A 16743-nucleotide genomic window follows, 5' to 3' on the forward strand; every position below is an offset into this window, starting at 1 on the left:
CTTTTAAAGTGAGTGGAAAATATTATTTAAAAATTAATTCATCACTGGAAAAAAATTTGGGGTCAAATGGGGGCATAAAGTGCTAAATTTTACAGTGAAAAAAAATCTCTTACTGTATGTTACACTGTGTGAGAAAATTACTCACTCACTTATTGTCTATACTGCTTTATCCTGTATACAGTGTCGTGGGGGGCCTGGAGCCTATCCCAGGAGGTGGGGTACACTCTGGACAGGGTGCCAATCTATTGCAAGACACACACACACACACACACACACACACACTTCGGGCAATTTGCGAATGCCAAACAGCCTACCCTGCATGTCTTTGGACTGTGGGAGGAAACCGGAGTACCTGGAGGAAACCCCCCAATCATGGGGAGAACTCCATTCACACCTGAGACGTGAGACGTGAATCGAACCTGGAATCTGGAGGTGCGAGACGACAGTGCTAACCACTATGCCACTGTGCTGCTCTGAAAATATTACATAAAATTTTTATTTTTTTAAATTAAACTTTTAAAAAAAAATCTTAAAACTAAAAATCACATAAAGCACATATTAAAAAATATGGAAAAGGTGTTACATAAACTAAATAAATAAATTAACAAAAAAAAGCAGGTAAGCTTTGTGTTAAAAATACCATTAAAATAAATGACTCAAGTGTATAAAAGACGTTGAGAATTTAAATAAACTAAACAATAATTACAAAAATTATTGTTATATACAAAAATATATTGTTTATATACAAAAATAAAAAAATTAAGACTGTAGGGTTAATTTTTTTTATTATTATTTAAAGCTTTGTACTGTACTGTACTGTATGTGAGTGAAATGTTTTGTGTAAGAGGTTTCGAGAACCTTATTAGTGTCTTTGTGTGAAAGATGATCCTGAACAAGCTGGTTAAGTAAAGCTTGAGTAGTGAAGCTGTGTTTATCCCACCACAGCGTCCTGTTTACAGTTACTATAACTACTGAACCTACTGAACGCCGTCAGCTGTCCCAGGCAGGACGAGAGACTTCAGCACAGAGACGCCAGAGACACCGTTTCTCCAATTCACTCTGCATTAAAGAAACAGCTCGGAGGGTAGGTGTGTGTGTGTGTGTGTGTGTGTGTGTGAGTGTGTGTGTTTCTGCTGTTTTATAATCATATAGATCATTGTGTAAGTGTGTAACATAACATAAAGACAAACCAGAGTGTCCAGTTTAGTGGTTTCTATAACTGATAAAGCTGTATCCATCCTGAAGTAAGCTGAACACCTTCCTGCTTCTTCTCCTAATGTTTCGCTCTGTGTGTGTTTTCATATGTTGTGTTCTTCGTCTCCGGACATAAGACACAATACAGCTGTACAAAAGACAAATATGCTTTCAGGAGCATTACCCTAAAGGCTGTTAGTTAGTTTATGCTTTTCACAATCCCTTCTTTCTTTCTTTCAATTTATTTCCTTTTATTAAACACATTGTACTCCGTCTTTTATTTATTCATTTTTTTTTCTTTTTTTTAGGTCCTTTTAGCCATTATTCATTTTGCTGTTTTTTTATGAACAAATATAGCACTTACAATTGTGTAGTATAATTTACTTCATAGTACAAAATGATGAACTGAATTTTATTTCATTTGAATCAACTGTACAAACATGACTCAGCAATATATATATATACTATTATATATTATATATACTGTTTTATCCTTATACTGTATATACTGTTTGTACTATTATATATTATTATATATACTGTAGATATTTTTTAAATGAGTCACGTAGGCAAAGAAATAGCACAGATATACATTTTATGGTTGTTTTTTTGTTGTTTCTATGGCCAAAATAATAATAATTATAAAATAATAATAATAATAATAATAATAATAATAATAATAATAATGAGTTTATTTTAAGAGTTCTACATTTTTGCGACATCATTCCCATATCCTGGTATTGATAACTTTTTCTCTTTCTTTTTTTCTTTCTTTCCTTTTCTGTCTTTCCTCTTTCTATCTTTTGATCTTTCTTTTTTTTAACACAATTTCTTCCTTTGTGTTTTATTATACACCATGACTTCTTTCTTTCTTTCTTTCTTTCTTTCTATTTTACCTTTTTTTTAATCCTCCTAAACATTTTTTTAAATTGGTTTCTTCAGGCCAATGTGGGCGAAAGTCCCTCCATCAGGGAGAAGTTCTTCAGGAGCCGACCCTGAGAGGAATCCCGACTCGAATGGGCTTTCTGTCAGTGAGGAGAAGATAAAGCAGCAGCAGCTTCCTCTTGCTGCTGAGGGTCAGAGAGTCCTTCAGGGGGAGCTGCAGTCTCACCCAAACCAACCTAACCACCAACATCCACACATCCACAGCGCGGCCCAAGAGGTCAGGAGCTGCATAATACACATAAGTTTTACACAGCTTCATATCACTACATTACCAATGAGTATATATATATATATATATATATTGTTTTGTTTTTTTTTAGCCTATGTGATCAATGGGTCTTTAAATTATTTTTATTATTCTAAGCAAAGCACAATATAATATAGCACTTCATGTAATATTAAAATAATTATGATACAATAGGAAGAATATAGTAATAATCAATAAATTACCCTAATGCTCCATATTTTAAAAGGTCACCCACAGAAGGATAATAATTGTGTGTTCTGAACCTTCTACAATACTGCTTCATGTCATGGTGTTGGCTTGTTCTTAAGTCCTCATAACAGGATCCTGTGTTGAAGTTTACTTTTAGATTAGATTAGTTAAAATTACCTTTCATTCTATTATTTATTTTTACTAGTGTAAGTGCCCATGAGAACACGGGAAAAGAGTTTAAAATAGTTAAATGATTAAAACTAAAAATGAGCTTTAATGTACTCAGTGATATATTATTTCAGGTTGAAGCCAAGATCCATGTCTGCCTGTTTTTCTGTACGGCAGAACTCTCTGCATAACTTATTAATACAAATAAATGCTGTAAGGTTGGTTATCTAACACCTTGTTTACCCTAAGTTGTACTTTTTTAATCGTCAGTCAAATACACTCCCTGTTCGATAATCTGAGAAACACAGATGAGAAATCGAAAAAGTACATCGGATAAAGATTACATTATACAACTCCAGTGCAATAAAATTCATTTACACCACATCGGCTAGCTTATTAGTAGCTTTTTAAAAGTAGATTATTAAATCCGTCACATAACTGTTCATAACAACGCTTTTACGCAACATGTTGATTTCACTTATGGTGCAGGTTAAACTTCAAGCAGATATCTAAGTACTAAAAAGCATCTGATTTAAGATGCGTCCACAGTTTGACGCATGTAAAAAGGGATATTATTAACAAACTATACTTAAATTCCTGACTATTCCTATATTACCTGTAATACATTGCAGCTGTTTATGATTAAATAACTGCACAGCCCCATGCTGCAATTTACTCAGTAACTCTACATTATTTTAGATTACAAGGGGTCTTGAAGCTTTTCTTTAAAAAGTTAATTTTTTGGAAGACTTGTGCTTTTGTTAGTTAATTTTACTATGTGTGTGTGTGTGTGTGTTTAGCAGCTCTTACAGCTGCAGGTGAAGCAGCTCAAGAAAGCTCTTTCTGAACAGAATGCACTGCTGAACTTCCTGAGCCCAGGTAAGTCCAAAAAAATTACCCAGCACGTCATCTTTACGAATAAGTGTTAGAAGAACTTATGAAACATTTTATTGTTGATCTGGAAATGTTAATTAACCATAACCCTAACTGCCCATACTAACTCTGGTCTTTTGGAATATTTACTGCATGCCCATTTCAGTATGGAATTATTGTCCCCGTTTCTTGATTTATCTTTATCCTGATTGGTCAGAATTTATTGATTATTTTCCCATAACAACAGCTCCAACAAACAACTCTAGTGAAGTTTACTGTAAGGAGACGTGTAGGTACCGTGTATGGAAGGAGTCTCCAGTGTCAGCGCTTTGTAACTCTCGTTTTTCACAAACATTCCACAGCATGAACTATCACTACTGTATAAACAGAATAACTGATCAATATTTTATTAATTAAGTTAAATTATAATTAAATTTGCAGGGGTAGAAGTCACTCTGCTTAACTACAGGGTTAACTATTTTCTAGCTGCACATGAAAAAAAATCAACTCTAACTAATTGAACTAATTAGCTGTAACTCGCTTATTTAGTGCTTTTAAAACATTAAAGGAGACAAAATCATGTGTGTTCAAGGTTGATTACAGATGCTGTGTAGTAAGCGCTAGGTGCGGTGCGAACAGACATGTCTTACAGTAGCACTGCAGTCTGAGAGGTGAAGTAAACGCAGACACAAATACAAAAGCAGTGAAAGTATATTAAAAGATATAATTATTAAACACAAGACTCATGTCATGACCCCAGACATTGTACAGTAAAGAAACTCCAAGATGAGATCTCATGTTAATCTCTTCTTTGTCTCTTAGACAGAAATGAGCCGTGTTTAAGACTTGAATGAGATTTAGTTTTTTTCTGCATCTTCTCAAAGGTGTCTCAAATGTGTCTCATTACCTGTAGATCTCAGAGATAGTTCATATTTGTCTCATGTGCGACCCACATATTTTCTGTTTTCCCAAAGCAGTGTTTCTCACACATAAAGTATAGGCCTACAGTACTTGTAAACTGTGCATTTGGGTTTTCTGATATGATCCTTTTTAAAATGTTTGCTTAGTCATCTGTGTACAGTATAGTAAGTTAAAAATTAAATAAAATCGAGTTCTTTATATTGAAGATATATTCTGCTGAAAAAATGTCACTCTATATTGCATAATCCTAAATCATATACAATATATTTATTAAAACATAATGCAAAGAATGGCTAAAAATGCTTGGGGGTGTCATCTACACTAAAGAGTGTTTAGTACTTTTTTATATACTTCATCTTACTCTCATACGGGTAGAAGGAGGGCAGGGTTAGTAGGTTGGATCTCTGAAATGAAGATATGTAGATTGTCGGTTGGTAACAACTAAAGTCAATTACAAAATTACTTTTTATTAGATAAATGTTTTGTTTTAAAATCTAGCTTGTTTATTAAAAAAAAAAAACTCCCACCACCAGTTATATTATTATACAGTACACCCAGGTGTCCCTAGTTAATCAACATGGATCACCTTCTACAAATGTGTACACCTTAATGAATTTATTGAAATTAAAATGACAAATGGCAAACTTACTTTACATTCTGTACAAATGTCATCACCAATAAATACTAAAATACAATATACAGATTTTTTTTTTTTTCGAGAAGTGAAGCAATGAGATAATGTTTGTGTAAAGTTTTTCTAAAGTTACGTAGTAGGAGAGGCGAGTTGCTCGGTCTGTCCGCTGTGCTTCGGTAAGCTTCTCTGGCGCCAGGAGAGACTCAGTCAAACACACACACACACGTTGTCTGTCAGAAAGGTCTCTGTTTATTAACAGCAAAAGATGGGGTTTATATATGTTTGACCAAACGCCTGTGCCATAAACATATGTTACTACAAAGAACATGAACCATTGTAAATGTCCTGGTGAGATCCTGAAGAATCAAAGGAGAGGAAGATAGAGAGGTGTCCGTCCAGAGACAGATCACAAGATGTTGGCTCGAGTTAGGGGGAGAGGGGGAAGGAGACAGAGGGGGAGAGAGAGAGAGAGGGGGAGAGAGACATGAAGAGAGAATGGGAAGGTGAGCGTGGGAGCGTTCACACCTTAAGGAGCAGATGCAAGAGGAGACAGGAAGATAGCAACAGGAAAGATTTAACACGTTAATATCAGATCTATGAGGAAGAGAGCAAGAGAGTAGAAATAACTCCTTTATATATAAAATAATTCTAACAGTTGCCCCCTTAAATTCTAAAAGAATTTGTGAATGTCAATTAGTTAACATAGCAAGAGATATTAACGTGAAGAAGCAGAGATTCATAATTAGTAAAGTCAGCAAAGATGATAAGAAGGATGATAAAGAGAATAGATAGAATAGATACAACAGTTATAGAGAAGATCAGGATTAAATCACTTCTAGAATCACAATTAGAAATGAAATTAACAGTACATAGGTCATCAGGCGTTGGCACAAAATAAAATAAAATGTGGAAAAAGAGCTAATACAAAGTTGAACCTATATGTGTATGTGAAAAAGGTGAGAAGCAACGAGAGCCCCCTTTTGAGGTGTCTTCAGGACGTGTGTCGCTCCACTAGCCCCTCGGTGCGGGCTAGGAGATCTTGTGAAGTAGTGGTCGATTATCTCAAGCAGTCAGAGTCGTCTGCGGTGCATTCTTCACACGGCTGGCGTGAATCCACTGTGGCTGTGAACCTGTGAGAACAGCTGTGCGAGTCACTGCAATTACAGTTGTAGGTGTACTGTAGGCAGCGTCCCCCACCTTCCTGGGATTTAAACTTTTCACCAGCACTGTATCACCTGGGATGAAAGAATGAGTAGGCTTGTCTGTAGGCAGAGGGAGAGAAGCAGAGACATTACGATAAACACTGTTCAGTTTTTCAATGAGTGCTTGCGTGTAATCGCCGACAATCACGTCCAGATCACCTGTAAGGGAAACACTGGGGTTACCTTTTACCCAGGGGGTGGGGAATGGTCGTCCCATTATAATCTCAAATGGTGAAAGTTTGGTTGTAGAATTGGGTGTCATTCTAATTTCACAAAGCACAGAAGGTAACAGGTCAACCCAGTTCTTACCTGTATCCATCATGGCTTTGGTCAACCTATCTTTGATTGTTCTGTTCATCCTTTCTACCACACCAGAACTTTGGGGATGGTAGGGGATGTGAAATTTCCAATCAATGCTTAAAAATTTACATAATTTTTGTGTCACTTTGGAGACGAAGGGCGTGCCATTATCACTGTCAATAGATGTTGGAATACCATATCTAGGAATGATTTCTTTAGCCAGAATTTTAACTACTATTGTTGCATTTTCTTTTGAGCATGGAAATGCTTCTACCCATTTAGAAAATCTGTCCACAATTACAAGCATGTATTTAAGATTTCTGACAGGTGGCATGTGTGTAAAGTCAATTTGTAAACATTGAAATGGTGCGAGCACAGATCAAACAGGAATCTAATAGAACAAGTGTAGCCTGTTTGATATTGCGAATGCAGAATCTGTCCTCGATCATACGGATTACCCCCCGTTTTGCGACATGTGAAATACCATGAAAATGTCGCACTAATAACGGGAGGACAGATGCTGGAAGAGCTATACGGCCAGTCTCATCCCGAATTAGCATATCGCTGCCAGGTGAACACTTACGGGAGGACCAAAAATGTAGATCTTCGAGTGATGAATGGGTTTGCAAGAAGGCTATGTCAATGTCAGATGACAAACTTGGGACGGAGACATGGGACGTCAGAGAGAATACTGTATCCCTACAAACCTGTGGGGACAAAGGTGCTTCTTTAGCGGCCCATTTGGCAACTTCATCAGCTAAACAGTTACCCAAAACCTCTTCAGAGTCACCAGATGCATGACCTTTGACCTTCACTATAGCCAATTGTGAGGGAAGCAAACTAGCTTGTAAAAGATCAGTTACAAGAGTAGCATGTGAAATAGGCTTTCCATCGGCTGATTTAAAACCTCGCGAAGCCCAAATCCTTCCGAAATCGTGTGCGACACCATAAGCATAACGTGAATCTGTAAAGATAGTAACAGGTTGATTTTTAAATAGTAGGCATGCACGAGTAAGAGCGGTAAGTTTAGCAGCTTGCGCTGAAAGAAAGGGCAACGAATAAGCTTCTAATACAATATTGGGCAGTCGACAGATAGAATAGCCGCAATATGTCACATTATCATTAGGCCTCGAACAAGAGCCATCAACATAAATATGGGTGCCATGCTCTAAAGGAGTGGTAGATAAATCGGAGCGTACTGCCGAGGTAGTGGTGATCTCATGCAAACAGTCATGATCAGCCCAGTCTGGTTGGGTCTGATCGGGGCCACAGAGTGTCATGAGGCGGTGTAAGAGTACAGCCGGAGTGTTGGGTGTTGATATTGGTTTAATAGTTAGATTATGTGTGGCACCAAGAATAGCTTCGTATCCTGAACGACGTTGAGCTGTCATGTGCTGTGTTTGAATATTATTAAGGATCGTTATAACTTGGTGAGAAGAGTGTAATACTAAGGGGTACGAGAGAACAATTTTTTTCAGCATCCGTGACAATGAGAGCAGAGGCAGCCACCGCTCGCAGACAAGCAGGAAGTCCTGATGCTACAGGATCCAGGGTTTTAGATAAGTATGCAACTGGCCGATAAGACCCGCCGTGATCTTGGGCCAAGACCCCCGCTGCGACTCCCCCGCCTTCAGAGACATACAGGTGAAATGGCTTGCCATAATCAGGTAGACCCAATGCCGGAGCTGAACTTAGAGATTGCTTGAGGTAACAAAAAGAGTCCTTCATCTCAGATGTCCATGTGATTTTGTCTGGTTGAGTGGAGGAGCATGACTGTCGCAATATCTTGTCATAGTAGGAACAGTCAGGAATGAACTGCCTACAATAGTTTATAAGTCCAAGAAAGCTCATCATTGCTTGCTTCGTGGCAGGTGGACGAATCTCGACAACAGATTGAATGCGATCAGCAGATAATGTTCTTTGTCCCTGGGCGATTGTGAATCCCAGATAGGAGACCTGCAGTAAGCACAATTGAAGCTTAGTGAGTGAAGCCTTGAATCCAACATCAGCCAGATGTGTCAGCATGCGCAGTGAATGTTTGCGAGATAAGTCCTTAGTTTCAGCTGAGAGGAGGATGTCGTCCGCGTATAACAGAAGGCGGACGTTCTCAGGCAGGGTCAGGAAAGCCATGGCATCTCTTACAACAGAGGAGAACACAGCTGGAGAGTCTATAACCCTTGAGGAAGACGAGTCCAGGTCAGTTGTTGGTTTTTGAAGGTGAAAGCGAATATAGGCTGCGTCTGCTCACTGACAGGGACACTGAAAAAGGCAGAACACAAATCAACTACTGTAAAATATGAATGATTTGGAGGTATTTACGTCAAGATGGATGGGATGTCTGGAACAATAGGACTGGCAGGAATTACAATATCATTAATTTTGCGCAAATCTTGGGTAAATCTCCATTCTTTTCCACCTGCCTTTTGTATAGGATCAACAGGTGTATTGTATGGAGATTGGGTAGGAACTAGGACACCTTGTTGTATTAATGACAAAATCACTTTCTCAATGCCAGCCTCTTTGTCTGGTGAAAGAGGGTATTGTTTACAATACACAAGTGTCAGTGTTTTAAGTCTTGCTGTGTATGGTGTAGTGCAAACTGTGCCCACTTCATTAGCATGAGTCGACCACAACCTCGGAGGTACAGAAGACAAGTAGGATGGGATGACAATAGATTCACCAGTAGAATCAACCTGTGGGGTCACATCAGAGAACATAGTCAGATTATTAGGGGTCTTTAAAACAGTTTTGCCCTCTGCAAAAGATATAGAACAGCCTAATTTAGACAGTACATCTCGGCCTAGTAAATTGAACGGAGATGAGGGTATCACAACAAATCGATGACGGAAATGCAAATTTGGATCATCTGGGCTAGTTACAGGAAGTTGAAAAGTTTTAGGGCATGAAATTGGGACCCCATCAATCCCTACAGAGCTGATAGTCGATGCTGAAACAGGTCCACGGTACTGAGAACCACCAAAAGAAGAGCATGTAGCTCCAGTATCTACCATAAAAGGATAAGGAGTACCATTAACATTTAACATTAAAATGGGTAGGTTTTGTGGATCCTTATTCAGTACCAAGGTCAACATACTCACTGTGGGGTTCTTGCTCTGTGGGCAGCCCTATGGGCGAAATTCCCATTGTGTTTTAACATGTGTAGGCCTGGTTCGGCTTATAGTACCTGATGGGGTGGTCTGATGCATTTGGTGAGCCTGTGAAGTAGAAGAGACATACCCATTTTCCATATCGTTCTTTTTTTGTCTACAGTCACGTGCCCAATGTCCTTCTGCCTTGCAATAATTGCATATTGTTTGTTTGCATTGCCGTTCCCAGTGCCCTAGTTTATTACAGCGTTTGCATATAATAGTGTGGCATTTAACAGGTTTCTTTGAACCATTAGCACTTATTGTAGGTAACGTGTGATTAGATTTTCCTCTGAGCGAGGCAATAAAATTGCTTTTAACATCCAGATCACATACCATCCTACCCATGAGTTGTATGGCAGGTTAGTGTCCGGTCCCTGCTAGAGAAATTTTAAAGATTTAGCAGAATTACAGTCTATATTATTAATAAAGAAAGTCCCTGTGTAAAAACCATGCAGTTTTAAAAAATTTTAATATAGTTTAATTCCTAAAACCTACTCCTGTCGAATAGGTGACACAAAAGGTTGAATAAAAATCCAAATCCTTAATTATACATCCAATCATTAGGAGTAAGAGACTGTTTGGAACGACCATTACCCATTTTGTTAGTAAGTTACAGTTAGTAAACAAACCAAGCTTATCGAAGTTAAGCGGACACTTTAAGCTTTTTTTTTTTTTTTTTTAATTACGGGTGGTGTGACGTTCGAACAGAGTGTATCAGGATCTATTTAAAACTGAAGAATACTGTAATTTATAAGTGTAATATCAAAATGTGCAATATCTCCGCGTTCCTGATACACTATCAGGAATATGGATTCTATTTCAAATCTCACGTGCCTCTACACCTTTGGAGATTATTCACACATTTATCAAATACCAATATAGTGAATTAATAAGGCATTCGGCCAATCTACCCTGTTTCTGAGAACACTCTCAGAAAAATGAACCTCAGGTGCGCCGGGCTGAGTCCACACGCCTCTACGTCAGGGAGACAATAAAACTCATGCACCTCCCACGTGTATAACTGCAACTGCACGCCGCTCCCTGTTCCAAAGAACACTCTAAGGAATATGGCTATAACCAATTAATTTATTTATTTTCTAGCCACGCGCCTCTACGCCAGGGCCAGCTTATACACAAAGTGCACGCTACAAATGCCTCACTAAATTACTAATATTGTAATGCATAAATTACGTCAACAACAAAAGTTAGTGAACGTAGAACTTTTTAAAACACACCCGAAGTAGCGCGTCTCCTCTAACGGGACGCGGTTTTGATGACGTAGGTACTCGCGACGACAGCGCTGTGTATGTTTTTAGCTTACTGCTAACAACACCGGTTCAGTTTCAGTTAAACACCTAGTTTTATTTATAGCTTTCAATTAACCACAATCGCTACAGCCGCTGTAATTTAAATCAATAAATCAACGCGAGTAATGCCAAAAACAATGCGAGACAAAAACAAATTAACACGCATAAAGTATCTTTTTTCCAAAATATACCCCAAATATACGCCAATTAACTACGTAAAATGAACTATTGGTTCAAAAACTTTTCTGACCAAGGAAGGAAGTACAATAGCAAAAATAATGCTTAACTTACCTTCCTGGAGAGAAAAGGTTAGACGAGCCCCCAGATTGTAAAGTTTTTCTAAAGTTACGTAGTAGGAGAGGCGAGTTGCTCGGTCTGTCCGCTGTGCTTCGGTAAGCTTCTCTGGCGCCAGGAGAGACTCAGTCAAACACACACACACACGTTGTCTGTCAGAAAGGTCTCTGTTTATTAACAGCAAAAGATGGGGTTTATATATGTTTGACCAAACGCCTGTGCCATAAACATATGTTACTACAAAGAACATGAACCATTGTAAATGTCCTGGTGAGATCCTGAAGAATCAAAGGAGAGGAAGATAGAGAGGTGTCCGTCCAGAGACAGATCACAAGATGTTGGCTCGAGTTAGGGGGAGAGGGGGAAGGAGACAGAGGGGGAGAGAGAGAGAGAGGGGGAGAGAGACATGAAGAGAGAATGGGAAGGTGAGCGTGGGAGCGTTCACACCTTAAGGAGCAGATGCAAGAGGAGACAGGAAGATAGCAACAGGAAAGATTTAACACGTTAATATCAGATCTATGAGGAAGAGAGCAAGAGAGTAGAAATAACTCCTTTATATATAAAATAATTCTAACAGTTTGTGTTCAGTGATTTCTATACACGTGTTATTTAAGACCAAACCTATTTTTTATTATATATTTATGACTAAATGTTCAACATTTTTTCATGGCCAACCCAATTAATCCTACAGTACATATAGATTCTATTAAAGACATAATTTTCCACAATTTCCCCCACACGTGCTCCAAGCCTGCAAATGTTTAAGTGCCCAGTGTGTTAGAGACACGTGCAGGACATCGCCAGGCCTCGGGGTCAAGTCAGCAAAAACTGCTTTGTCATCATTCATCCAGACCTTTAGGTGGCGGTAGCGCACCGCCTACTTTGCCTGCCGCAGAAAAAAATGAAAGAAGAAGACCAAGAAAACAAAGCGGACTGTGAAGGTGGGTTTTACTTTTTCGCGCCGAATCTGTAGTTAAAAAAAAATAAAATAAAATAAACTGTGGTATACTTGACCGAAATTTACACAGCTTCTGTGTAAATGCTACCTGTGGGTGGTTTAGCATGTGGATTAGCATGTCTAGATAACTAACACTTGTGAGGTTGAAATTATTATTATTTTTTTAATGGAAAAAAAAAAATCAGTCAGCTATTTACAGTATTATTATTAGGCATGTCCTAAGTTAACAAGTGTGGTTTAAAATAAAGTTACTTCTTACTTAAAAAAAAAAAAAAAAAGTTAGTCAGTTAATGTTACTGCATGACCAAGTTTTGAAAACCAGTAGTTTTATTAAAGAGTGTTCAGTGTTAATCAGTAGTTACCAGAACATGTAACTTTTTAGAGGCGTTAATTATATTCTATAAATTCAAATTCAAAATTCAAATTTTATTTGTCACATACACCATCATACAGAGTACAATATGCAGTGAAATGATTTTGTGCGACCACAGAGTCGCAACGGCAGCCACCTAACCGGCGCCATCATAGAAGATAAGAAATAGATACATTAAGATAACGAGGGTAAAAAATCCCCTCCCAGACTGTCCTTCGAAAAGGGCAGTGTGCGATCAGGGGTACAAAAATACCTCAGCAACAAGCACATAAAAACATGTAAACACAAGACATAAACATTGCAACGATTAGGGTACAGGGGATAGGAAATGTCCAATGTAGGCAAACAGCTCCAGTCCCTGCAGCTAGAGAGCGCTGGTCCCGATTCCGCCTGCCCACACTGAAGGGAATAAGCACACGAAGTCGTTGGATATGGGGAAGGTAGAGTGTCTATCTGTAGCTGTTATGTGAGTGCGTGCGTATCAGTTTGTAAGCCTGTAACATCCCGTAATAGTCTGCGCCAGGTGTCCTTGAAGGGGGAGGGAGTAGGATTCCAGAGCGTCTCGTTATCTTGGTCTTCGGGGAGTTTGTTATGACTCCAGCCACGGCCTTGAATGCAGTAGCTGGAAAGAAAAAAGGGGCAGCCGAAAAAGAAAATCATATTTTCCAGGTTTCGAACAATATCTTCCAATTTCACAGATATTTAATGTCCATCAAATAAAGACCAATATGTTTGTTTGTGGAAAAGTCATCTTGGTAATTATATACATTTACTTTAACTGGGTTCTTTTTAGAAGCATGCCACCTCAGGAGACCAAGAATCTTCAAGATGGCGCCGGTGAGGTCGGCTGCCGTCACGACTGCTCCGACCACCTTTTCTTTGTTTTTGTTCTTTAAGTTAGTTTTTACCGTTTTTTTAAAACCAGTCAAATTACCACCATGGAGCACATTAGGTATGATAGAGACACTCTTGTTTCTATTGGTATACAATGTACTTACAATTCGACGTTTTTAACTCCGGATCCGAGCTGGCCGAGTGAGATCCTGAGGGAAAACAAAGGACGCGACGCGAAGCGGCGGCCTCGAGGCAAACGAGCCGGCGTCATTAACAGGCTGAGAGCCCGTGCACACCGCACACCTCTGCCTAGCATCCTGCTCGCCAACGTCCAGTCACTGGAGAACAAGCTCGATGACCTCAGGGCCAGGATAAAGTTCCAGAGAGACATTCGGGACTGCAATCTCCTCTGCTTCACCGAGACATGGCTGAACCCAGCGGTGCCGGACCACGCCATCCAGCCGGCCGAGTTCTTCTCGGTTCACCGCATGGACAGGACACGGGACTCGGGGAAGTCAAGTGGAGGCGGCGTGTGTTTAATGGTGAACAGCAGCTGGTGCAACAGCGCGAGCGTTATTCCTCTCACACGCTCCTGCACACCAAATCTGGAGCTACTGTCCATCATGTGTCGTCCTTTTTACCTTCCTCGGGAGTTTACATCGGTCATAATCAGTGCCGTTTATATTCCACCACAAGCGGACATGGACACTGCCTTATGCGAGCTGCATGAGGCACTCACACAGCACCAAACACAACACCGGGACGCTGCGCTTATTGTGGCGGGGGACTTTAATAGTGCCAACCTCAAACGCGCAGCGCCGGACTTTTATCAGCATATCACCTGCCCCACCAGGGGCGAAAGGACACTGGATCATTGCTACACCACAGTCAAGGACGGCTACAAGGCACAATCTCGCCCTCCGTTGGGTAAATCCGACCACGCCGCCATCTTCCTCATGCCAAAATACAAACAAAGGCTGAAACAGGAAGTTCCGGTTCAGAGGGAGGTCGCGCGCTGGACGGACCAATCGATGGCCGCGTTACAGGACGCACTCGATGACGCAGACTGGGACATGTTCAGAAACAGCTCCGATGGTGACGTCAGCGTGTTTACGGAAGCGGTTGTGGGATTCATTGGGAAACTAGCGGATGATACCGTGGAAAAAAAGACTATTAAAACGTTTCCCAACCAGAAGCCGTGGGTGGATAAAACCATCCGCGACGCTCTGAAATCTCGCACCGCTGCCTACAACACGGGACTCACGTCGGGGGACATGGAACCGTACAAGGCTGCGTCATACAGCGTCCGGAAGGCGGTGAAAGAGGCGAAGCAGCGCTACGGGAGGAAACTAGAGTCACAACTCCAACAGAGTGACTCTAGGAGCCTGTGGCAGGGATTAAGGACAATTACTGACTATAAAGCACCAACATCCGTTATGATAAACGTAGACGTGACTCTGGCAGATGAGCTGAACACTTTCTATGCTCGCTTCAAGGCTGCAGCTAAAGAAGCTAGCGATGCTAATGCTAGCGGCGCTAAGGGCTGCAGACAGGTAGTCACTGCCAGCACCGGAAGCGCGTTCATCATCACAGAGCATGACGTGAGGAGAGCCTTCAAGAGAGTGAACACCAGGAAAGCAGCAGGACCAGACGGCATCTCAGGCCGTATTCTTAGAGCCTGCGCAGACCAGCTAGCACCTGTGTTCACTGAGATATTCAACATCTCTTTATCTCAGTCGGTGATCCCCACATGCTTCAAAAAAGAAACTGCAGGAGAATGTTCCGGCGTCTCCATCAGCAAGCTCAAGCCCACCACTCAACCTTCAGAAAGTTAGGAATAAAGTAGCGGAATAGTGTTTAGGTAAATCTCAAATGTTTTAATATAGTTTTTTGTTCCATTAGACACTAAGCAACTCCAGGAGTTGCAGACTTTGGACAAACTTGTTGGACATCCACCACAAGAGTAAATTGATGTAGCCGATGAGAAAGATCTTTTCCTGGCTTTGGCTTGTTCTTGTAGCCCTTACACACAGCAAGCAACCAGTTTTTCCTTTTTTGACTGATTCATTTCACTGGAAGATTGTCACTTTGTGTAACTCCTGTATAAATCATACTTTAAGTTCATCAGTGTGACACTTAATATCTTTGTCAGGTTGTGTAACATTTTGTATCATTTAGTGTCTTGATTTGCTGAAAGTTGATTTGTCTGGAGCAGTTTTACACAGATAACGTGTTAAAATCAAAACCAGCTTTATCTTGTAATAAATCAACACTATTATCGCAACCTATAATTTAAGTAATGCTGTCAGTGTTTTAAGAAGAAGAGTTTATGACAGATTTAAAGCCGTGTGTGTGTTGTATAACAGAATAACAGTTTTCTCGAACTCTTGCTGTTTATAGATGTTTACATCATGACAGCTTGTATCATGTGCTAATTTTACTAGATTATGACACTGTGTAAAAGTCTTAGGCACCCTGTGTTTATATATATGTTTATGTTATGACTCAATTATTAAGTCAGTACAAAGGAACATTTCTGATTTCCAAACATTAGTATTCCAGTAAAAAAAAAAAATAATAATAATCTTACAGGAAAAATAAAAAGTAGTGTAATACTGTATTCTCTCACAGTATTCACGGTATCTCATGGCATGGTCTCAAGACCGTCCATCTTCTGCAAATATCGCTTTTACAGCTTCATTCCATGTCCTGGAATATTCATAGAACAAAGTACCACTCATTGTTGTATTGCATCTATAATCACTTATTTCCACATGAGCCTCATTTTTACTCCGTTCTAAAGATTTTCCCAAGTTGAAAAAGTTGTCTCCTTAAATCAGCGATTTCACAGGTTTATAAAAAATAAATAAACCAGTTTACAGTATATGGGGCATCCATTATTAAGCCCCATATACTGTGGGGGAAACAATAATGGATTCAACCTAGCAGGCTAATATAAACTTGTGTTATGTAGCTGCACTAGTTTTAAACTAATTAATAAAAAACTTTTAAACGAATTAGATCCATGACTTCACCTGTGTGTGTGTGTGTGTGTGTGTGTGAATCTAATTTATGTATGAGCATAAGAGCGTGTTCTCGTGTGAGAACTTGCTGGACTGAATTTGCTTTTCCTTCATGAAGAGGCTTGTTGTAAA

At 39.7% G+C, this 16743-nt stretch overlaps 2 protein-coding genes across 3 annotated transcripts in view; both read left to right on the top strand.

Moving 5' to 3' along the window:
• Positions 1–2140: 2140 nt before the first annotated feature.
• si:ch211-140l13.3 (centromere protein J) overlaps positions 2141–16743 on the top strand; it is a 41685-nt gene continuing 27082 nt past the window's right edge. For both annotated transcript variants that reach the window (XR_008356579.1, XM_053488898.1), the window contains exons 1-2: positions 2141–2356; positions 3544–3622. Coding sequence is in view for 1 of the 2 variants with exons in the window: in XM_053488898.1 (XP_053344873.1) it covers positions 2141–2356; positions 3544–3622 (295 nt within the window). In the remaining variant the exon portion in view is untranslated. The remainder of the gene's footprint in view (positions 2357–3543; positions 3623–16743) is intronic.
• LOC128514956 (uncharacterized) lies at positions 12324–16249 on the top strand. Its single transcript, XM_053488899.1, has 2 exons — positions 12324–12364; positions 13548–16249. The coding sequence occupies exon 2, from the start codon at positions 13693–13695 to the stop codon at positions 15421–15423; it is 1731 nt and encodes a 576-aa protein (XP_053344874.1). The 5' UTR covers positions 12324–12364; positions 13548–13692; the 3' UTR covers positions 15424–16249.

Source organism: Clarias gariepinus, chromosome 27 (genome assembly GCF_024256425.1).
Source record: "Clarias gariepinus isolate MV-2021 ecotype Netherlands chromosome 27, CGAR_prim_01v2, whole genome shotgun sequence".
Taxonomy (NCBI): Eukaryota; Metazoa; Chordata; class Actinopteri; order Siluriformes; family Clariidae; genus Clarias; species Clarias gariepinus.

Bases quoted from the DNA above. Each gene is read 5' to 3' on its own strand.
- LOC128514956 (XM_053488899.1), top strand. From the start codon at position 13,693: ATGGAGCACATTAGGTATGATAGAGACACTCTTGTTTCTATTGGTATA.